The sequence below is a fragment of the Phyllobates terribilis genome, unplaced genomic scaffold, assembly GCF_046119375.1.
Source record: "Phyllobates terribilis strain yellow unplaced genomic scaffold, ASM4611937v1 Scaffold_490__1_contigs__length_1340456, whole genome shotgun sequence".
Classification (NCBI taxonomy): domain Eukaryota; kingdom Metazoa; phylum Chordata; class Amphibia; order Anura; family Dendrobatidae; genus Phyllobates; species Phyllobates terribilis.
In genome coordinates, this window is record NW_027363250.1 from 1308491 (window position 1) to 1331807 (window position 23317).

Consider the following 23317-nt stretch of genomic DNA (forward strand, 5'->3'; position numbering starts at 1 on the left):
ATATTTTAAAGAAAGTTACAAATTAACTAAACTATTACTTGTATCTAATATTTAAAGGGGCTGTCCTCTACTCAGCCAACCCCTTCTCAGTTTCTAAATTTACCCACAACAAAATAATACCTACATAATTTCTGGCACTGTTCCAGAGGTCAGCAATGGCTCTCCCAGTGCTTGCATGACATCCAATGTGTTCAATTAGCAACCGCTTCACTCACCCCTCCTAAGAAATCAGAAACCTGAAGTAACAGCAGTGGACACTGGATATGTCACACAATACCTCCCTGCAAGCAATGTTACAAGAGCTCCAGGAGAGACAGTGCTGAAACGGTCTCCAAGTAGTGGATAACCGTTCTAACCTATGCATGACCAAAAAAGGTCCAGAGCACCACAATAATGAAGATTTGCTTAAAAATGTGTGGGCCAGTACCCAACATTTCATTTCAAAATATCTATTTTTAAACCATTATCAATGTAACTACCTTTACTCTAAACTAACAAAACACTTATACTTATCTAGCTAACCCCCCCTTTTTTGGGGTTGAGGAGGGGGGGGGGTGGCGGCGAGGGGAGAGAGGGAATTCCTTCACTTTGTCTTGTCAAAGAACAGGATGTCACAGGAGACCAGGGTTGCAATTACATTTCTTCATCATCCCTCACCTGTACTGGAACACAATGCTATCAGGAGGAGGGGCTGCAGTTATTTACTATAGGAGTCTTGACTCTCAGCCGTCACAAGACATCCTGGATAGTGATGAGTGAACTTTGCTCGAACGTGTTTGCCCATTTCAGATTCGGCAAGAACATGGCCGATTCAGTTTGGGTTGGTCAGACCAGACCAATTTCCAAAAAAGTCAGCGAACAAAGGTTTGCTCAGTGAGTGATCGGATTAAAAAAAGCATTACTGCGTTTAAGTGATGCTTTTCTTCTACCTTCTGACTGTGTAGGATAACGGGTAGGATAGCGGGTGGGATGTGTTTGCATGTGTTTGTTGAGAGGAGGGGTGTGGGAACAGTAGTGTCAGACTATTTTTTTTCTCTTGCACGGCATTTTCTGTGTGCATGTTGCAGGTCAGCCGCCAATCAGGGCGAATAAAACATCCATAAGTTGAAGACACAAGGGCTTGTGTCATTTTATGGCTGTTTCTTTAGATACCAAAATCACGTCTGTAGGGATATAAGAAGCAGACATTTGCAGTCGCCACCATTTTCAGTGTTACTGGTTAGACACATTGCTGCTGCACTCCGTACAGCTCCATCCGCGTTACACAATTAGATAGCTAGTACTCCATCGCTTTTTAGCATTTTGTGCCGAGAACAAGTGTAATTCCTAAACCTGTGTGTGTTGCCAAAGCTGCGGTTTTTTTTGCATTCAGGAAGCGATTGCCATATCCATCAGTTTCCCCTAAAAAGGTTGAATTTGGCCTCAAACAAGTGCTTACCAAATCTGTGTGCAGAAAAGCCGAGTGGGAAATCCTGAGTAGGGATGGGTGAACTTGTGGTTTTTACCTGGGTTCGTGACTGGGGTTGCAGTGTTAAAGCAAGTTAATGGCTAATAATCAGGCTGATTATACTTACCATGTCCGCGTTATCCCGTTCAGCTGTGCCGCGACGCTGTGTCAATTCCAGGGAGAATAGTCACGTGACTTGCCACAGCCAATTACATACACCAAGATGATAAGGTGCGGCCTGGAAGTGACGGAGCGATGCGTCACACCAGGAAGAGAGAATGCGCACCCGGTAAGTATATTAACATTATTAACTATTGGCTTACTTTATCGCCGCAACCCCGGTCACGAACCCAAACAGTTTGCCCATCCCTAATCCGGAGGTCGTGGTGGAAAGGGGAAGGGGAAAAAGTTTATTGTAAAGGGGAACTAGTCTTGGTGTTGGAGGTGTATGTGGGGGTAGGTGCTACTGGTAATATTACTGAAAGCAGTAGTAACCAAACATTGGCTTATCGTCGTATCCCAAGCGAAGTGACAACTTCTGTTACTGGATGGCCTACTCCAGTCTCTGTTTGCCAGCAGCAGAGAAATACGAGTTGTGGATGAGGCCCAGAAAGAGCTTTTGCTACAGTTAATGGAAACCACTGCATCAAGTGGCCTGTCCTGTTCCTCCACCCCATCATCAAACAGTACAGTCCTCAGAGGTGGCGCCCCAATTACCCATGTGTCACACTCACAAGTCTCCAACCGCACAAATGACTGGGGAAACACAGATGACGGCTTCTGCTGAGATGTTCACACATTATATTCCATGGGCATCAGAGGTCTGCTCCAAACATACTCCAGAGGAGGAAAGCATCTGAACCGATGCCCAAAATCTTTTGCAATCTTTCTCTGGAGATAGAGGAAATTAGGTTCTAGCAGAAATCAAAACCCTGGTTGCCAGACGTTAACCCCCCGGGGTAGAGTTGATGGCGATGATGAGAGTCAGATACCTGAGGAAAACCCGCACTGTACGTTCAGAGCAGCAAGTGTAGGAGGGCGACTCATGGCGAGGAGTTGGACAACAGAGCGGATGATGAGGTTTTAGATCTGACTTGGAATGAGCCCAGAGTAACGCAGCTGACCAGCTCAGCAGAGGAGGAAAAAAGACAGATTTTGGTAAGAACTTACCTGTAAAATCCTTTTCAGCGAAGGAAGGAAGAGGGACACAGATCCATTACTAGTGGGTAGGCGGAGCTCCACAGGATAGTTCACCTCAGATTAGAAAAAAGTGACGACCGGCCCCTCCAGCTTAGACTCCTCCTACTCCCATGTCCTTCAGTCCGTACACAAGCTAAGGAAGAGCAGACAACACCAGCGGAACAACACAACCCCCTCCGAAAATTCAGAAATGCGAGAGAACAGGTTATGCATATAACAGAAAAAACACACAGTCCCAGGCACTACTCACTGGACCTGACAACTGCGATGAGCTGGCAATGCTGGAACAGAGCCCTAGATCGCCGACCCCAGCCCAGATGACCGCCATCAGAGAGGAGTCGCGCCGCATCTGGAAAACAATAATACACTTCTGCCATGGGAGGGTGCTGTGTCTCCCTTCCTTCCTTCGCTGAAAAGGATTTTACAGGTAAGGTCTTACCAAAATCCGTCTTTCAGCAGCAGAAGGGAAGGAAGGGAGACACAGATCCATTACTAGGGGGACGTCCCAAAGCAGTCCAGAACTCAAGGGTGGGAAACCGTGGCAGAATCGCCAACACCCCAACAACTTAGGCAAGCGCGCAACAAGAGCCGAAAACGAGATAAAGAGATAACCTAAAACCGCCGCCTGCAGGACCCTCCGTCCCAAGGCCGCATCGGCGGAAGCACTCACGTCCACTTTATCAAATTTAGTAAAAGTGTGAACGGAGCGCCAGGTAGCCGCCCGGCAGAGCTGCGCTGCCGAGGCCCCCTGACGAAAAGCCCACGACGAACCAACAGCTCTCGTGGAATGAGCTCGAACCTTAACCAGACAAGGCTCGCCCTTGAGCTGGTACGCCTCCAGGATAGCCGAACGTATCCACCGAGCTATAGTATCCTTGGAAGCCCGCACACCACGCCGACGACCAGCAGGAATCACAAAAAGAGTGTCCGACTTCCGAAACCCTTGCGTGATTGTAAGATAGAACTTCAACGTCCGCACCAAATCCAACGCGTGCAAGGCCCGCTCCTTTGGACTCTTCGGTTTCGGACAGAGGGAGGGCAACACAATGTCCTGATTGACGTGGAAACGCGACACCACTTTAGGCAGAAAATCGCAATGGGTACGAAGCACCACGTGATCTGAGTGGAACTCCAGAAAAGGGGGCGAGCAAGACAGTGCCGCCAACTCAGAAACCCTTCTCAAAGAGGTGACCTCCACCAGGAAGGCCACCTTCCAAGAAAGCAAGTAAAGCGTAGCTGAATCCATAGGCTCAAACGGTCCATGCTGAAGAGCCCCCAAGACTAGATTGAGCCGCCAAGGAGCCACAAACGCCCTCCGAGGCGGAAACTGACGTGCAACCCCACGAAAAAACGAATGCACATCCCTGCGCGAGGCAATAGCCTTCCGAAAAAGCACGGATAGTGCAAATACCTGACCCCGCAAGGTACCAACCGCCAGACCCTTGGCCAAACCACATTGCAGAAAAGCCAAGACGTTGGGAATGGAAAAAACCCTCGGGTTCCTTGACGATCCAGAACACCACGAATAGAAGGCCTCCCAAGTTCTGTGATAAATGCTAGTCGTAGCTGGACCTCTGGCCGCCCGCAAGGTGGCAATGACCTCGGCCGAAAACCCCCGACGGGTCAAGATCTCGGTCTCAAGTGCCACGCCGTCAAACGAAGTGACTTCAGGTCCGGATGGCGAATGGGCCCTTGGGTTAACAGGTCCGGGCGAAGAGGCAGTGGAAACGGAGGCGCCGCCAGAAGAGACCAGCATTAAATACCACGCCCTCCGCGGCCAATCCGGCGCCACCAAAATCGCCAAAATTCGTTCGAGTTTGATCTGCCGGATCACCAGAGGAAGCAAGGATACCGGCGGAAACATGTAGATCAGCTCGAAATGGTCCCACGGGGCTACTAGAGTATCTACCGCCACAGCCTCCGGGTCCCTGTACCTGGACGTGAACGTCGGAATCCTGGCGTTCAGCCTGGATGCCATCAAGTCCACTTGGGGAGTCCCCCAGCGGGAGCACAGCAGTGCAAAAACTTCCGGATGAAGACTCCATTCTCCGGGATCCACCTGCTCGCGACTGAGGAAGTCCGCCGTGATATTCAGCACTCCTGGGATGTGAATCGCGGAGATGGCTGGAACCCTGGACTCTGCCCATACCAGGATCCGAGAGACCTCCATCATGAGTCTGGAACTCCTCGTCCCTCCCTGATGGTTGATATACGCGACAGCTGTCGCATTGTCCGTCTGAATCCGGACCGGCAGACCGCTCAAAGGGACTGTCCAATGTCGGAGGCAGAGAAATATTGCTCTCAACTCCAGGATGTTGATAGGCAGAGACGACTCCTCTGACGACCAGACCCCCTGAACCCAGAGATCGTTCCAAACCCCCCCCAGCCAGTCAGGCTGGCATCGGTGGTAATGACCGACCACCGTGGGAGGAGGAAGGATTTCCCCAGGGATAAAGCCTCCGGACGTAACCACCATCCAAGAGACTCTCGCACCCTGCGGGAGATACCGACAGCGATCCAGCGAAGCCGCCAATCGATCCCAACGGGTCAGAATAAGATTTTGGAGACCCCAGGAATGAAATTGTGCAAACGGTACCGCTTCCATTGCCGCCACCATCAGACCCAGAAGGCGCATACACTTCCGAAGGGACATTGCCATCGCCAACCTCATAGCCTGGACATTGTGACGAAGGTTCGCTTGTTTGTCCGGAGGCAGGGACACCACTGCCCATACCGTGTCGAAAAGCATCCCCAAGAACAGGATTGACTGCGACGACTCCAATGACGACTTCTTCCAATTGACCAGCCACCCGAAGTCCTCCAGGTGCTGAAGGGAGAGATCGCGAGCTGTCACCGCCACCTCCGCTGTGGGCGACACAATTAACAGGTCGTCCAGGTAGGGGAGAATCGTAACTCCTTGCCTTCGATGGAGCGCCATGAGCGGCGCCAGAATCTTTATAAAAACCCTGGGCGCCGAGGCCAACCCGAATGGTAGGGCCACAAACTGGTAATGGGCCTGACCTATGGCGAAACGCAGGAAGCGCTGGTGAGCCCTGCCGATAGGGACATGCAAATAGGCGTTGCGGATGTCGATTGACACCAAGAAATAGTACTGTGACAGGGCCGCCACGACAGAGCGAAGAGACTCCATACGGAATTTCCGGGTACGAACATGAAAATTCAATTCTTTGAGGTCCAGAATGGGGCGAAACTTGTCCTCCTTTTTGGGGACCACAAAAAGGTTGGAGTAAAACCCCCTTCCCCGGTCCTCCGGCGGAACCGGAACCACCACACCCTGCTGCAGAAGAGAGTCGACCTCCCGCAGCAGTCAGCTTGGGCTTGGACGGGATGTGAGACTGACGAAACCTGTCCGGGGGTCGAGAATGAAACTATGAAATAGCCTGCCGACATAACCCGCGTCACCCAGGTGTCCGATACGTGGGACGCCCAAACCGACCCAAATTGTAGCAGATGACCTCCCACCCGAGAGCCCTCGAGTGGGTTCCTGGCGTCAGTCCGCCTTAGCGTGCTTTTTGTCAACCTCCCGTTTGTCCTGACGGAAATGTTTCCAGGGTGTACTGTATTTCTGGGTTGTCTTTCTGGAAGACGAGGGACGACCCGATCTCCAAGAGGGCTGACCGAACCGTCCCCTGGGCCGAAAGTACCGACAACCACTACCGGCACTTGACTTGCCAGATGTAGAAGCCGCTGCTTTCCGCTGCGGCAAAGCCGTATCCTTGTCCTTGGCCATCAGCTCCGTGAGGTCCGAACCAAAAAGCTGACCGCCCTTGTACGTCAGACTCCACAAACCTTGTTTGGATACTGCGTCTCCAGTCCACTGTTTAAGCCACAGTGCTCTCCTGACTGTGATGGCCGAGGATTGAGCCCTGGACAGAACCGAAGTAGTATCCCGCACTGCGTCCCTGCCATATCGGGCCGCCTCTTCCAACAGCTGGAAGAGCCTTTCCACCTCAGACAGCGGAGTCCCATCTTGCCACGCCGTCCGCAGCTGATCCAACCACCGCAGAGAAGCCTCACCAGCCCACATGGCCCCCAAGGCCGCTCGGAATCCATGACCCGCGGCCTCGTAGATGGACTTCGCCGCTAACTCTGTCCTTCTGTCCAAAGGTTCCTGTAGACTCGCCTTCCCTTTAAACAGGAAGCAAAGAAGATTTGCTCAGCTGAGACAATGGTACGTCCACTTCAGGAGAGGGAACCCAATTAGCGATAGTCTCCGTGGAGCAGGGATACGGGGCATCAAAAAACCGCATCTCCTGGAAGCGTTTATCCGGACACAGGAGTTCCTTCTCCACCGCCTCGTTAAGTTCATCGTGCGCCGGCAGCGTCGAACGAGCCCGACGCGACTCCTGATACAGCCGGGCCGACTTGCCAGGGAGCCTCGTCACCTCTTCAGACAGCTGTAACGCCTCCCGCATAGCCCCAATAAAAGAGTCCACGCGGCCCGAAAGAGAAGCAGAGCGACCCTGCCGATCCTCTTCATCAGAATCTGAGATCTCACCAGCAGAGTTTGTCGGTGATTCCGAAGCCTCCGACACTGCGCGGAGGAGACAGCGCCACCACAGGCCTGTGGCGCTTCTTGCCTCGTGACGTCGGTTGGGACTTAGCTGATACCCAATGACCCAGGAGGTCAGATAGACTGTCAATGGAGCGTGTGAGCGCCTCCACTTTAACATCACTGAGACCCACGACCAGTGTCGAACCTGATGCCGTCGAAGACCCCGGCGCATCAGATACGCGTGACCGATCCTGAAGCGGACCGAGGGAGAGGTCCGCGCCCCCTAGTCCCTGATACGACATGCCCCCACACAGTTGCGAGCGTCGCAGATAAGGCGGTAATAACCCCTTACAATGGGTACAGTAACCGAGGATGTGTGATTCCGCTACCACAGCCTGTTCCTACACAGAAAATCACCAAGCACTGAAGGGTTAAAGCTCCTCCTTAGAGGGAGAAGAGCTACCCCAGCTGCCTGCAGAGCAAAAGTTAACCTAACAGACTAGGGTGATTCACCCTCTGATCCCAGAAGCATGCACATCCAGAAAGGGTTAACTGCCCTGATGAGGCCAGACCCCGTTCAGAAGGGGTTAGCGCTGCTGACCACGCAATACACCTTTGACTTAAAAGGACAGAGATGTGCGAGTCCCAGAGCCTCCTCAGCAGAGGTAGCAGCGCCGGATATAGCACACCCTGTCTGCCTTAACAGGCCAGCAGTAAGGTGCTCTGCGCTGCAATAGTGAGAAAAAGGAATCTTCTGCCTTAAAAGGCAGAAGTGACTCACCAGCTGGCCGCGGTGACTGCTCTTCCCGGTGTCTGGTGGTGTAGAGAGCAGGGAGCAGGAGGCGCTGCACGAAGTATGGACGCCTTCAGAAGGACCCGGAAGAAGAAGGGGCTGGGTCAGCTCCAGCGCACGCTTCCTGCCTGAGACTAAGATGACAGGCAGCAGAGAGGCGCGAAGCCACGCCCCACGCCGCATACTAACGGAGTCCGCGGCTCCTCCGTCCCTGCTCCCCTGCTAGCAGAGAGTTACACAAACGCCGTATGCAGCGGTGATATCCTTCCTGCAAGGACAAAACAGCAGTCACCACTTGTAACAGTGGCTGCCGCCGCAGCCGCTGAAGCACTCAGACCTTGAGAGCACTTACCCAGCTGAGCGCCACAGGGACCCCCAGGGATATGTGGCGCCGTGGCCCTTTGCTCCCCCCCACGGCGGAGCGTGCAGGGACCCCACAGAAGCGGTGTGCGTCTCCGCCAGGGAGAGCCCTGTATCCCCCGGGGCCGGCAGGCTTCTGCGGGGACCTCCTTAGGGGGTACGCAGATCTGCCAGGGGAGGGTCAGGGGTCCCAGCAGCGCCGAGACCCCCTGAGACCTCTAGACCACGGGGGGTCCAGGTCTCCGGAAATGATAAAAGAAATTTTTTTTCTGAGGAGCTGCCAAGGCAGCGACTATCCTCTGCGACCTCAAATTTTAGACTGAAGGACATGGGAGTAGGAGGAGCCTAAGCTGAAGGGGCCGGTCATCACTTTTTTCTAATCTGAGGTGAACTATCCTGTGGGGCTCCGCCTACCCACTAGTAATGGATCTGTGTCTCCCTTCCTTCCCTTCTGCTGCTGAAAAGGAGGTTAGGTAGTGTGTCACCCTGGCCTGGATGCCACAAGTGTAATTAAAGCTGTGTCTGAGAGCAAGGGGGAGGTTCTCTAGTCAGGGGAACATTAGCATGCAATGCCTCCTGTCTCAGGCCAGTAGGGAGAGCTGGCTGCCCCTATAAAAGCTGGTACTGGGGGCAGGGTTAGGGAGAACTTGATGGCCTGTCTCAGCACTGAGACTTGTCCCAGAGCAGAGCAGGGACAGACAGTTGCACTGCACCTAAGAGGAAGTGTGGCAGGAGGAGAGCCACAAGCCAGAGACAAGAGGCGAAGCAAGCCTGTCTTGGCAGATAAGAGACTGACTTTACCAGACTTTGGTGTCTGAGGCTGGGAGGATTCTACATCCTCCAGCAGAGAACCAGTCCGCAAGGGACTGTATATTCCTTGGCCTAAGAAGCCTGGAGGCCCTGCCACAACCGAAGGGACCAGTAAAGCCGTACAAGGCTGGGAGCAGAAAGGAACCCACGTCGCAGGCCATACAGGCGAGAATACACGGAAAGCTCGGAAGCGTGGGCTGTTACCCTATAACGAGGAGATAGCCAGAAGGAGCGCAGAAAGCACGGTAGGCCTACAACCTCACCCTGACCAGGGCCAATTTCCCCGTTGCTCTCAGACATCCAGGTCCCCTCCTAGCTGGGACCGTTTATGGGTCAGTTTACCTATTTTAGTAAAGACCCTGGACTGCAACTTGTTGTCTGTGTGCTCCTTGCTCCTCCAGCACTATCGGCACCGGGACTCTCACTACCATTGCTCCCACCATCCATTATACTGCCCTGGGGCCGCACTCTTCCCGTGGGGAGTCACACCATCCCAGCTGCATATATCATCAGCCCCAGCGGTCTGCCCTGCAGCGGCGGTTCCTAATGACCGCAAATCCACGGGTGGCGTAGTCGGACATTATCAGCAGAACGTAGCAGACTACCATTGGCCTGACCACCCTGAGCCACGGAACCGGGTTGCCACTACTACTCCCATCGTTCCCCCTATTGCCCGGATCCGAGTGCCCCAAGGCCCAGGGGGCGAGTCAGTAGCATGTTCCCACAGAGACTGAGGGCTGCAAGCCCGACAAGCGCTGCATCCTCAGCCACAACTGTTTCTCTGGACTGATTACAGACACCGAGCACACCACTTGTTTGTAAACCCACCAGAACATCTCAGCCTGCACCTCCTTCACAGTGCAGCAGTTTGTCGGGTACATCCTAATCCACCCTCTGTCAGTACAGCAGCCAGCCCTCAGTCCCGCAGGTGTGGTCATTGAAAAGATTATTTTATTCAACACATCCCGTTTGAAGTTGACCATCTCCCATTTGTTGGCCACGGAAATGCTGGTGGATATAGATGGTTGCTGCAAGCTGATGGCCGTTGCAGACACCTATTATCAGTTTCCCAATCGCCACTACTTTTCAAAGAAAGCTGTGCCTGCGATACATTAGCATGTCGCAGACATTACTTGTACCTTGAGAAACACTGACAGGGTGCATATCACTACTGACACCTGGACGAGCAAATATGGCCAGGGGCGTTACATCTCCCTCACTGGCCACTGGGTGACTCTGGTGGCTGCGAGGCCAGGCGGGGGATGGGGCTACTCCAAGTCTTGTGGATTTCAAGACTTGGGACAAACTTCTGCCTGCACCTCTTCATCCAATGCTTCTGCCTCATCCAACTCCTCTAGGGCCTCCAGCTGCACCCTCGACTTCTTCCTTAATGTTGTAACAGTTCAACTCCCCCCTTCCCCCCAACTCTGTACTGCACTGCCAGGGCTCTCCGCCATTAGGCAGTGTTTAAATTAAAATGCCTTGGAGATGCAAGTCACACAGCTGAAGAGTTGTAGACAGCTATGCAAGCCGAGTTTGACCAATGGATGTCTTTGCTAAACCTGGAGCCAGGGAAGGCAGTGTGCAAACCTGGTGGTGGCTCTACACTCATGCCTTGCTCACATCCTCAACCTTGTCCAGCAATTCCTACGCCACTATGCCGGCCTGGATGAGCTGCTTCACAAGGCACGGTCGCTGTGTGCTCACTTCCGCCATTCTCACCCCACGGCTCATCTACTAGCATCGCTACAGAGGTCTTTTGGACAACCGGTTAACCGTTTCATATGCAATATGCCAACACAGTGCAATTCCACTCTGCACATGTTGCAGCGACTGTGGCAGCAGCGACAAGCCCTGGCATAGTAAAGATGCGTATAGTGACTCAAAGCAAGCTGAATGTGGTGCAAATGAATGTTCCAGAGTGGGCACAGAACAAGGACCTCTGCACCCTCCTTCACAGTTTCGAAATGGCTACCAAGATGGTTAGCACTGACAATGCAGTCATCAACATCACTGTTCCACTCATCTACATGCTGGAGAAAACTTGGAAAAATCTACAGGATGAGGTGGTGGTACCACAGGAAGAGGAGGAGCAAGAATAGGAGGACGTGGAAAGGGGATGAAGATCTCAAAAGGTCCGGACTCTAGTCACACAGCCAGGTGGCATGTCAAGGTGGAGTAGAGCGACAGAGGAGCTAATGGTACCAGACAAACTGGTGGTGAAGATGCAGGAGCTGAGGAACAAATGGAGGAAGATGAGGATGAAGAGGTGTTGGGCACAGAACAGTCAGGAGATAAGGAAGAAATGATTTCCCTTTCTGTTGTCCCAGGTTGGCGGGAGAGAACGGAGGAAGCAAGTGGAAATGTTCTCTCTCCGCAACACAAGGACTTGAGCCTCATGTACACAGACACATGAGCGCCTTCTTGCTGCACTATCTGCAATATGATGCCCGTATTGTTAGGATTTGAATTAACGACAAATAATGGCTTGCGACACTGTTGGATCCGCGGTTCAACAGTAAGTTTAGACAGATACTTCCTGCCCTGGACAGGGACGCATGCTGGAGTAGCCAAAAAAAAAAAAAAAAGCTGCTTGTATACAATCTTAGGACTGATTTTCCCCAACACAGTACTGAGGGACACCGTACGCATGACAAATCTACACTAACAAACCGGGGGGACGTTGAGTCGTCACCATACATTGCTTCTGCTAATGTTTGTGTCAGCAATTTCTTGGAAACGTTTCACCAATTTTTTCAACCAGCCTATCCACCAGTATAAATGAGTACAATTTTGACACGTAGTGAACGATTGGAGAGGATGGTGCAGGAGTATCTAGAGTTCAATATCCATGCCATTGGCAGGAAGGGAGAAGTTGGACCCTTTTGCATTTTGGGCTTCAAAAAAATGGAAGAATGTCCTGAGCTTGCCAGTCATGCCTTGGAGGTTTTGTCATGTCCGGCAGCAAGCATTTTTTCAGAACATGTCTTCAGCGCTGCTGGCGACATCCTGACGGATAAGCACATCCGACTGTCCCCTGAAAGTGTAGACCACCTAACTTTCATCAAGATGAAGTCATAGATCTCCAAGGACTTTTCCACCCCAGTAGTGGACTGCTCTGAGTAGACAATTTACTTTTCAGTATGCTGCATTGATATTGCCATTCTCCAAATTTTATTGTGGGCCACTTGATGCCATTTTGGTGGTACCTGGCCCTAATTTTTTGAAATGTGGAGACTCGTTTTGGGGGTTTCCTTGTCTGTTTCCTGTATTTAGCAGGGCTGAGCACCATGCCTACATCTGAAGCTTGAAATACTGGGCCAGGCCTTTTCCATGCATGCATAATGATGAAAATTTTAACTCTGGAAAATAGATGGCACTTTTCCTTGTGTCTGTCCCAAATTTGAGCTGTGTTTGGCAGCTTTTGTGCCCATTATAATGTGTTTTGTAGACCCTTGATTTTGCCTCCTTTTGTTTTCAATGGGATTCAGAAGCTCGGCGAACTGTTCATCGAATAGTGCAAGTTCGACGAACCGAATTAGAGTGTCACGCGTGGAGCAATTCACGTGGACTGCGGAGCAGACAACATGTGACATCGAGCTTCCAAAGGCTCGCCCATCTCTAGTCCTGCATCTTGGGTGAAGGAAGGTGTCAGAGGTGAGAACAGCACCAACAATCTGCTTCTGTCACCACCCTCAAATGAAGTCAAAAGGAGCGTAGATAAAAGCAATCAGTGACACTAGAAACATCCTGTGATAATAGTTTGTTTGAGGGTGGTGATAGAACCTGTGGACTAGTGCTGATGTCACTGACTTGTATGTCTGGTCCCTGAAGAAGTAATGTTTCACAGTTAGAAGCTATAAAAACAAAAGATGGCACAGTACTGGCCTCTCCCGCAGCTTCTATCAACATGGATCCTGGATGTCCTCAGATACAATAAACTACATAAAGTAACTGCAGCCCTGCCTCCTGTTCCATTAGTGATGGATGTTGCTGAAAAGTGAGTGCATCCACACGCATCTTTCAAGGACTGTAACACTCTTCTCAATCCAAATACTACGGGAAGCAAAAAAAAATATTTATATAAAAATGTAGGGATTAGAGTGATAAGTGTAAGGTCTTGTGTAAATAATGTTAGTGACAAATGCTTGGGATGTTAAAAGATAACCTTTTATAAAGTTTTTTTTATCTTAAAATTACCTGCAAATACTTGTGCGATGGCATTTATTTCTTCTAAGCAAAAGTCAAGCATGAAACAAGATGGGTTCCAAGTTGGATTCCAGTCCTTAATCATTTTCAAAGCTTCTATGATATATTCAGTCCGTTCCTGTTGAACCACAAAAGCAGCTACCACAGTATAGCACACATTTGTGCGTACACAAAGAAAATATAAAGGTAGTGCATATCTTGTTGTCCTGTAAGTGGCATCAAGCAGTGTAATACTATTACCATAGGTTGAAAGGAGTCTTTTTTGCCAGTGTCTTTGATAGCACAAAAGAAATTTTTGCTCATCTTGGTCTTCCCCCTTTACAGAATGAGGACGACAATAAATGCTGGCTCTATTATCTTCTTGTTGCCACTTAGAAACCAAATCCAATACCTTGCTTTGGTCAAACACAGAGGTAGTGGTCCCTTTAGAAGTTCGACCCATTATATTTGTGATGTCCTTCAACGTGGGATAATATCTTCGTCTTGAGGATTGTGGAAGATCAAGCCCTGTGAAGAGCTCTTGAACGACAAAATGCTCCACGAGTTTTTTGATATCTCTTTTTTTACGAATACCACTCTGGTAAAGCTCCAAAATTTTGTCCACAACTCTTGGGTCGATTTTTTCACGGATATTAGCTACCTAAAAAATAATTACAACATTTTTTTTATCAGTCATATAAAAAACAAACTTTATATCGAATCCAGAATTAAAGTAAACACAACAAAATCTCATATTAACTTACATACAGATGGAAGATATGGATCAGATGGTTATCATCTGATTTAAGCTAGCTAGAAAGTGTCAGATAGGTTACTGAGCAGTCAGAGATGGTTGGGTCTGACTACTCACAAATCCACAGCCTGGGGTGTGATATGGTGGACAAACTCCAAGTGAAATTCATTATCTGTATTTGTAGAGGTAAGAATTCCGCGGTGTCATGCTCCATGTTTTTTTGTGTGCTGCTTTAACCTTGAAATGCCATTGTTAGGACTGTGTATCCTGTCTTACTGCAAAGAAACCCTTTTTATTTTTTATTGTTTGGGGATCACTTTATGGTGCTTTAATAAAGCAAACTGGACATTTTAAGTCGCTTCACGTGCCTACCTCAACCGCCACAATAATATAATATATACAGTACTAACAATTGAACCCTTCTACGCCCGGGTGGCGAGCATTTTTATTGGTATATGGTCTCCCATGCTGGTATGTGCTGCCCCCCTCCTGTCTCCACCATCCTATCCCGGTATGCGTGGCACCCCTCATCCCCCAATCCCGGTATGCGTGGCCCCCCTCACACCCCAATCCCGGTATGTGTGGCCCCCTCATCCCTTTCACGCTGTACACAAAAAAAAAAAAAAAAAACACACTTATATTCACCTTTCTTCCCTGTGCTCCAGCGCTGCAGCGTCCTGTTCTGCCGCAGGCCGGGGGAGGAGTGCGGCACCGGAGCACAGCGCTGTCCGGCGCCATTTTGCTGAACACTGCAAATGTGTCTTCAGTAAAATGGTGCTGGATAGCGCTATGCGCATGCACCAATCCAACACCTCACTCCTGCCCCCGGTCTCCGGCCAGAAGAGAGGCACCGTGGCAACGCTCCTCCCGGTCAGGTAAGTATGTCAGTATGGCGCCAGAGATCGCAGTATGCGTTGTGTCTACGCATACCGCGATCTCCAGTGCCATACACTCCTCTTACCTGTAAAGGGTCCATGCCTGCTTCTGTCTGGAGCCAGACTGAGCGTCATGCATGCGCAGTCAGGATAGAGATAGAGACACATATATACATGTATATTATACACAGTCACACTGTGGCGGTTGAGGTAGGCACGTGAAGCGACTTAAAATGTCCAGTTTGCTTTATTAAAGCACAATAAAGTGATCCATTAAGTGATATGAATTTTTTAGCAAGAGGTAGACTTATGAGGGCCACTTGTGTTGGCACATTATAAGTATGTCCATTTAATATACTTTATTTGGAAGCCAAATAAATCTAAAAGGATAATTATGTGAAATGTAGAAAGAATGACAGATGTAGAATTACATGAAGAACACGGCAGCCAATCACACAGCTCATCCGCTCTAGCACTGTAGATATTGTTTAACACAGGTACTATAGTAAATGGCGACCAAATTGGTGAAAGGGAACCACCCATTAGATAGTTATGAATAATAATCCATATTATGATATAAAAAGTTTTTAAAGACAATATGGACATTTTTTGATAAAGGTGGGTTGAATCGGTGATCTAACCTCCAATTGTCAACATGTTTTGAAACACAATCCATTACCTCTCCAGCTATAGGGTGGTTTCTATGCTCTGACAGTTTTGGAAACTGAACAACATAACAGTGTAAAACTTTGTTGTCTTTTGTAATCTCTTGATTCATTTTTTTAGATGCCATTCTTTTGTGCCAAGCTGTGTTTCTTGTGATCTAAAAAAACAAAAAAAAAAAGAAAAATACATAGATGTAGTTTCCTTTCTCTTGACTATTTTGTGAAACTAAGCCATTTTATAAAAAAGTTAAAAGGAACATTCACATATTAGAAACTAATAGTTGAGGCATCAAGCAGTGCTCAGCATTAAAAAAAAAAAGATAAATGGACTAAAATGTGGCTCAAAATTGTAACTATAAAAAATAAAGCTTTGAGAAAACAAGACACACTCAGCCACAAATATGTCAAATTATAAATGTGGTGCAAGGAATTAATTAAAACACAATGTAAAATTTGTTTATTGGGAGGAGGTTACACATCAACTTTGTTACATACCTGAAAATCCGGATATCTTATGATATGATATACATATATTTTGGCAGGACAATCCATTTTTTTAGTGGCCTGGATTAGCTTTCTACATTTTATGTAACCATGATCACCAGTCTGCAGGAAGAGCATGGAAATTTTACAAAGATTAAAACCAAAATATTTTCAAAGACAAAATATCCAAATTCTCTCATGTGACATTGGGGGAATACATGACCTTTTGTTATTGTTGGTGGCCACTAGGAGGTAAGGCATTCTTCAGGGAGGAGGAAAGGGGGGGGGGTGAATTCATAATTTTTGGAAAAACCATGATAAATGTTACATAAACTAAAAGCATAAATTTTAAAACCGTACACGGAAGTACCCATATAGGATGTTTATCTAGAGCAGTACATTTTCAGTATGTAATAGATGTAAATAGGCTAATGTGTAGATGCATTATGGGTAACACATGACTTGTAACGCAATTTGACTGCACATCAAACCTGCAGGTCTGTAAATAGCATTAGAAATCATGATGACAGCTTACCTTTAAATAACAAACAGTAATAGTATGCTTATAAATGTCATTACCTTTTTATATATCATCTTCATATTAAGTGGATCCATAATTGATTGTAGTGCAATCTGATGTACTGTGCTGATTGTAGTGTGGTCATCTCAAAGAAACTTTGTAGGAAGAGGGCAGGAAGATGTAGGACAAGCAGATTTGACTGAGTGAATGGTGTTTCCACTGTAATTGAACAGCTTGCCCACCGCACACCAGGTCATAACATGGACGTCAGACATATTGCCATCCGGAACCAGAGACAAAGAAGACTTAACTACGATGCAAGTTCAGATTGTGTGTCTTGTTTATCATTTATAAAGGTTTAATGTTATATATCAAATGTACTGAGTATATGAGGGGTCGGCATGTATTATTCTGGACATGGTGTGTAGTATTTATGAACTTTGAAGTGTACTATGTGGTCAGTATACATTAATAATTCTGTTATCTGTTTATAAAGGTGTAGTTTTAATTTGGAGTCTGATTATCTAAATTGAGTTTATGATCTGGAGCATTTTGCCCTGATTCCATATTTTTGCTGTGGTGTATGTATGTATTAACATTATTCCGGCACAATCTGATGATCATCATGTTTTATTGTTTTTTTCAATTAAAAAAACAACCCGGCTAGCAAGAGTTCAATCATTCTACAAATGTGTGCCATTGATATAGGAGACTAAGCCCACAGATGAAGCGTTGATTAAAACGTCATTTGTTCTAAAGTATGTTGTAGCCATAGTATTGCGGGTGGACAGGTTCGCTCTTGCTCTACAATGTCAAAGCAGGAAGTTGAATGGAAAGTTTGTCTTGTAAGTCGAAAGACTAAGAGGAGCCCAAAACATCTTTATATCAAAATCTGTAGAGACGAATCACATTAAGGAGTTGTCATGTTTCACAGCTAATTTGAGAAAGAAAAAATAAGAATAAAAAAAAAATAATCAAGACAAGATGACACCTGGTACCATTTTTTTTTTTAATTTTGTGATATTAACAATGTGATATTAACAATGTTCATTTTAGAGAGTTGTAGTTAAATACAAAACGCAACCTTGAATTAGTTCAAACAGAGCGTTTGTGCTCCGTTTTTGGTGCAGTTTCTGCATCAAAAAACAGATCATTTTTGGAAAAAAAGCATCAAATGCATCATGCGTCTGTGTTGCTTTTTTGCTCCATTTTATTAATGCTGCACTTTTGCTTTTTCAAAGCAAAAATGCAGTACTAATCCATAAAGGGCAGGGAGGACACAGGCAGACACTTTATTACCTTCCCCAATGTCCGGTGTCCAGCGATGAGTTGTTTCCAGGTTTTGCACAGTAACAGGTCACCTGACAGTCACATGGCCAGGTCCACTGAACGTTTGTCGCGTGGAAAGTGCAGTAAAAAAAAAAAAATAAAATAAAAAAAAAAAAAACATCAAAGGGACTGTGTGAATACCAATCTGTGTTGTTGTTTTTTTTTTTTTTTTTTTTTATGTATAATGAAGAAAGCGCAGCAGAAAAATGGAGCAGTAATTGACGCTCATTTTGTGGATGCACTTTCTGCGCCACTAATACAGCAGTCAACAACGCTGACGTCTGCACGGCAAATTGAAAATCACATTCACTTTGCTGGCAGACGCAGTGACTGATCCGTTTTTGGTGCAGTTTTCCAAGGAGGAAAAAAAACAAAACAAAACGGATCAAAAAAGATCACTGTGAATGAGACCCAAGAAGAAAAGTGGTGGAATGATAGACATCTTGCTAGTATGTAAATTTGGCAAAAAATGAAACTATCAAAACATCTTGATTTATTTAGTATGGAGTATGAACACCATGTGCAGACATCCCTGCTCTTACAGCCTCAGCTGCCATCACTAAGGTTATTAACAGGAACCTGTCAGGTCGTTTTTACCCCCTAACCTATCACTACCTGTCCCCTGCACCTTCCTAGCACATCCCTAACCATCTTCGTCTGACCTAAAACTGCCCTATATTGGCTGTGAAAAAGGAAGGTGCAGGGACAGGTAGTGATAGGTTAGGGAGTAAAAAACGACCTGACAGGTTCCCTTTAAATGGTCATCTGGGAAGGTTCTGCCACCTGGACCCGGCAGCGACGCGAGAAGACTCCACGGACCCGGCAGCGACGCGAGAAGACTCCACGGACCCGGCAGCGACGCGAGAAGACTCCACGGACCCGGCAGCGACGCGAGAAGACTCCACGGACCCGGCAGCGACGCGAGAAGACTCCACGGACCCGGCAGCGACGCGAGAAGACTCCACGGACCCGGCAGCGACGCGAGAAGACTCCACGGACCCGGCAGCGACGCGAGAAGACTCCACGGACCCGGCAGCGACGCGAGAAGACTCCACGGACCCGGCAGTGACGCGAGAAGACTCCACGGACCCGGCAGTGACGCGAGAAGACTCCACGGACCCGGCAGCGACGCGAGAAGACTCCACGGACCCGGCAGCGACGCGAGAAGACTCCACGGACCCGGCAGCGACGCGAGAAGACTCCACGGACCCGGCAGCGACGCAAATATATTTAGGCCACACAGGTTGCTCATACTAGTTTGAGGAACATGAAGCCTGGCTTTGTCATGTGTAAAAAACTGCTCCTGGGAGACTTTGGAAAAATGGCCGCACCACTGCTTACACATGAAAAATAAAGGTAACGCCAAGCTGTTAATTCACCTGAAATGAAGACTAGAGGGGTCTAGCTACCATAGATTATGCCACTGTACCATAATCCACGGAGTAGGACTGGTGTGACTATAAGCGTGGGTAGCTGTGCATGTGATACTCTATACAGAATTAAGCAAAATTAGGCCCATAGGATGTCAGATGGCCTCCTACAGCAGAACATCTCTATACATCATCATTTATCTATCTCTGCACATCTTTTACACAAACCATTCATTTCTTTATCATGTATTTGTTACGTTATGTGTCAGACAGATGTCACACGGATCACATTTGTGTGCGGTGTGTCATCTGTGCTAGTTGCAAAAAAAACTGACTTGTCTCCGTGTGGATCACATGGACACGTGCATGGTTAACAGGGACATGGTCTGTAAAAATATACAGCTATGAAGATCCTCATTGATTTTAATTCGTATGCGTGTGAACGTGTCTCCAGAACTTGTGAAAATGGACACCACACGTACTGGATACATAGACATGTGAAGCAGGACTAAGATGCAGCAGGATGAAGATACGGGAAGGAGTGGTTTCGGTGGAGTTTTGAGTGAGTTGCCTCACAGGCCAGTGCAATGCATGATGGAAATTGTAGTAATAGAAGCAGAAAGTCAGGGGAGGAAGATGTCAATTAACCCCATCAGAGATTTATCAGCAATGAGGATGTATTGTTAGAGCATGATCAAAAGATAATATTGCTAAAATAAAATAATGGAGAGGCACATAATAGCAAGATTTCTGAACAAAAAAAAAAAAGTTATGGTACTGGACAACCTCTAATCTTTGATAACTCCAAAAAAGAAACTGCATCTGGGTAAGGTCTGGTGAGTGTTGTGTCCATTCATCCAGGCCTAGTCATATGCATCTGCACAGTACAGGAGCGCACACAACTGTGGTACAAACACAGCCACCACGTGACAATGCATAGTTCTCAGTGATTTTGGACAGACTGTCAGGGTTCTTCTCGTTCATAGGAAGTTGACTGGCAAATATATGTGTGTAGTGTTTTAAACATTTTTAGTCATTAAAAAAGACATACATCTATAAAATTGTAACACTATATTTACATTTTTATTACATAATCTATTTTAGTACATAAATATAAAATCTAATGAAGACATCTATATCGAAAGTCAAAAAAATTTGTATATATTATACTAAAATATATATAATAAAATGAGAACACACACCTTGGTGCTGCATATTTGCACAGACCATGGATCTAACACTATATTCATGAGCTGTGAATGCTTATGCTAGCGTAATTATGGCCTAACCTCATTTTTGGGTACACCATTTTTTTTTGTATCAGGGTAACTTCTGTGAAGGAAATTAGGTAATGAACTTTGTTCCCTATTCTGAGAACTGAACCTTGGTAATCTGTCTATTAGACTTATTTTGGGAACAATATTGGGCTGTAAATAACGATAAATCCAGCATTGTAGATCCATTAAAATCTAAAAAACTTTAAGCCATGAGCTGAATTACAACAATTCAGTCACAATCCATCAAGCAAAAAAGGATTTAAAAAATCTGATGTTTTGTTGCGGAAAGACATATCTATTTGCATCTGGAACATGCCTCACAGCATGATGCGTGCACTCATGGAAGTGGGGAGCTGACTTCTGTATGTTTTCAGAATTTTGTTGTGGTAGGATATTTAGTTATTGCGCTTGGTTAAGATACAGCTTTTACATACTAAGTTTAGTTCTGAGGCAATAACTATAAAGGAAGTTTGGATTGATACAGTATTTATGTAACAAGGCAGGTACTTGTACTGGAGTTATAGGACAAGATTTGTAATGTCTTATTTCCATGACCGTGTTATGAAACCCGCACACCTATGATGCACAATGTGCAATAATATCTATATAACAGATAGATTTAGGATATTGCTAACTAGGTGCACTCTGAAATTTTAACCAGTATATCATCAGGATTAGTAAAGAGCCAATATAATAAGTTGAACTACTTTATAATACAAATTTAATTGTACCTGTTTTTGATGTGTCGCCTGGACATATCGCTTTTTTTGTGGAAGAGCCAAATCCTTTCCAAGATGGCAGCATAACACTTTTCTTCCAGCAATGCCAAAAGGTACTCCGGTATATTCAAGTAGAGACACATTTTTAACTCGTGGACCGTGCCAATGTATTGAGATTTTAGAAGAAGGTCTAAAAGCTAAAACAATACAAGTTTTAAAACATTTATATGGATAAGTTTGTGAACTTACTGGAAAATCAGTCATTGGGAGACAAGTAACCACGCTCTGCCATCTACAAGGCTGACACTGAGAAATATACTTAAAGAAAAAAAAGAAAAAAACAGCTACTTCTCAAAAGGATACACGTGCCTACTGGCACCAAGTTAATCTGAAAAAGTGAGAAATTTGAAATGGGAACAATTAGGGATGAGTGAACTGGACTTTTATAGTTTGGTGTTAGAAAAGTTTGGGGAAGTCTGTGTTTGGTACTGTGTTCAGAGTTCCGGTGCTTTAAGTATGCAAATCACAGGAGTGGGCATCGCTTGCTGCGGGTACACTCAGTGCGAGCCAATTGCAGTGTTTGATCTGCTGCTTTGAGGGTAAAATAAGAGTGATCGGATGTAGTGTGTACCAAAAAAAAATAAAAAAATTACAAAGCCTTGCCCTCCCTCCCCCCGTGTTTCGCTTATGGCAGGCTTTGTGTGGGCAAAGAGCCGAACGACCCAATCAGTGACTTTCAATGAGGTTCAGGTCAAATTTGGTTGCAGAACAGAACTTTGTAAGGCTGATTTCACATCAGCGTTTTGAGCCTTTTGCAGCAGATCTGGCAGCCTTGCCGCATTACAGGTCACTTGCGGCAAGCCCCATTCATTCCCTATGGGACTTGTGGTCGGGTGCGGCAATTGCAGTTTTGCCAGATACGGCAAATCCGGCACTTGCGGCAAGTTAAAAACAAAAACGCTAGCAGCGTTTTTAATTGCTGCAAGTGCCGGACCCGGCAAAACCGCAAGTCCTATAGGGAATGAATGGGGCTTGCCACAAGTGACCCATTATGCGACAAAGCTGCCAGATCTGCCGTAAAAGGCTCAAAACGCTGATGCGAAAGGTGCGTAAGAAGTCAAGCTGAGCCACCAGAACCTGAACCTCCACAAGTCTGATCAGTAGTAACAATAAAAGAAACAATGGGAACTAGTCACAAAACACATGAAACACCCAAGGAGATATTCTGTTAACACCTCTACGACCTGTGACGTACTGGGTACATACTAGGTTGCCTCCCTCCCTTTTATGCTGGCTCACATCATTCCCTGCACATACTGGCTGATCTGATCAGCTGATATGTGTAGCTAACAGTTGTGGGTGCATAGGAGATAAACCCACACCTCTTAACCCCTTAGATCAAGACGTCAAACAAGGACAGCGCAATCGAAGGCTACATTCACATGCTGCATTTGCGCTGCGTTTTTTTGAGGATCCGCAAAACAGATGTGCTTTTCTAAAAAAAAAAAAACAAAAAAAAAAACACATCACCATTCACACCAGTGCGCTATTCAGGATGTGCTTTTTTTGAGCCCATACTACAATGTGGGCAATGGAAAACACATCCTCAAAAGCGCAAAAATAATTGTTCATTCTTTCTGAGGATCCGCTTTGCAGTGAAAACGCATCCTCAAAAATACGGAGTGTCGGAACGCAAACTTGGAAAATGTCTTGGCTGGGAAAAAAAAATTAAACAGGAGCTGGGATCGGCGGGCGCTGGGCGGGCCCCTGTACATCCGGGTCCCGTCACGCCCCTGCTTTTACTGTTATGTAAGTGGTGGAAAAAAAATGAAGTTTTTAAAGAAAAATAATTACACTTTTGCGCCAATTTCGGTGACCCGTAGCGTTCTCATTTTTCAGGATGAGGGTGATTGCTTATTTTTTGCGGCTTGAGCTGACGCTTCTAACGATACCATTTTTGAGTACATCCGATGTTTTGATCGCCCATTATTGCATTGTATTGCAATGTTGA

At 46.9% G+C, this 23317-nt stretch overlaps 1 protein-coding gene and 1 long non-coding RNA gene across 8 annotated transcripts in view; one reads left to right on the forward strand and one right to left on the reverse strand.

The window, feature by feature from the left end:
- Positions 1 to 23317, forward strand: part of LOC141230068 (uncharacterized) — a 30838-nt gene that overhangs the window by 5644 nt on the left and 1877 nt on the right. The gene's annotated exons all lie outside the window — the stretch shown is intronic.
- LOC141230067 (uncharacterized) overlaps positions 1 to 23317 on the reverse strand; it is a 31638-nt gene that overhangs the window by 101 nt on the left and 8220 nt on the right. For 2 of the 7 annotated variants that reach the window (XM_073667559.1, XM_073667558.1), the window contains 3 exons: positions 21319 to 21503; positions 17911 to 17996; positions 17226 to 17545 (listed from right to left, as the gene is read on the reverse strand). In XM_073667559.1, coding sequence (XP_073523660.1) covers positions 17533 to 17545; positions 17911 to 17996; positions 21319 to 21503 — 284 coding nt within the window. In that variant the 3' untranslated portion in view covers positions 17226 to 17532. Of the gene's footprint in view, positions 1 to 124; positions 221 to 12941; positions 13183 to 13326; positions 13976 to 15622; positions 15767 to 16103; positions 16215 to 16670; positions 17546 to 17910; positions 17997 to 21318; positions 21504 to 23317 lie in introns of those variants that run through there. The other 5 variants (XR_012296642.1, XM_073667556.1, XM_073667557.1 and 2 more) reach the window with 5 other exon arrangements.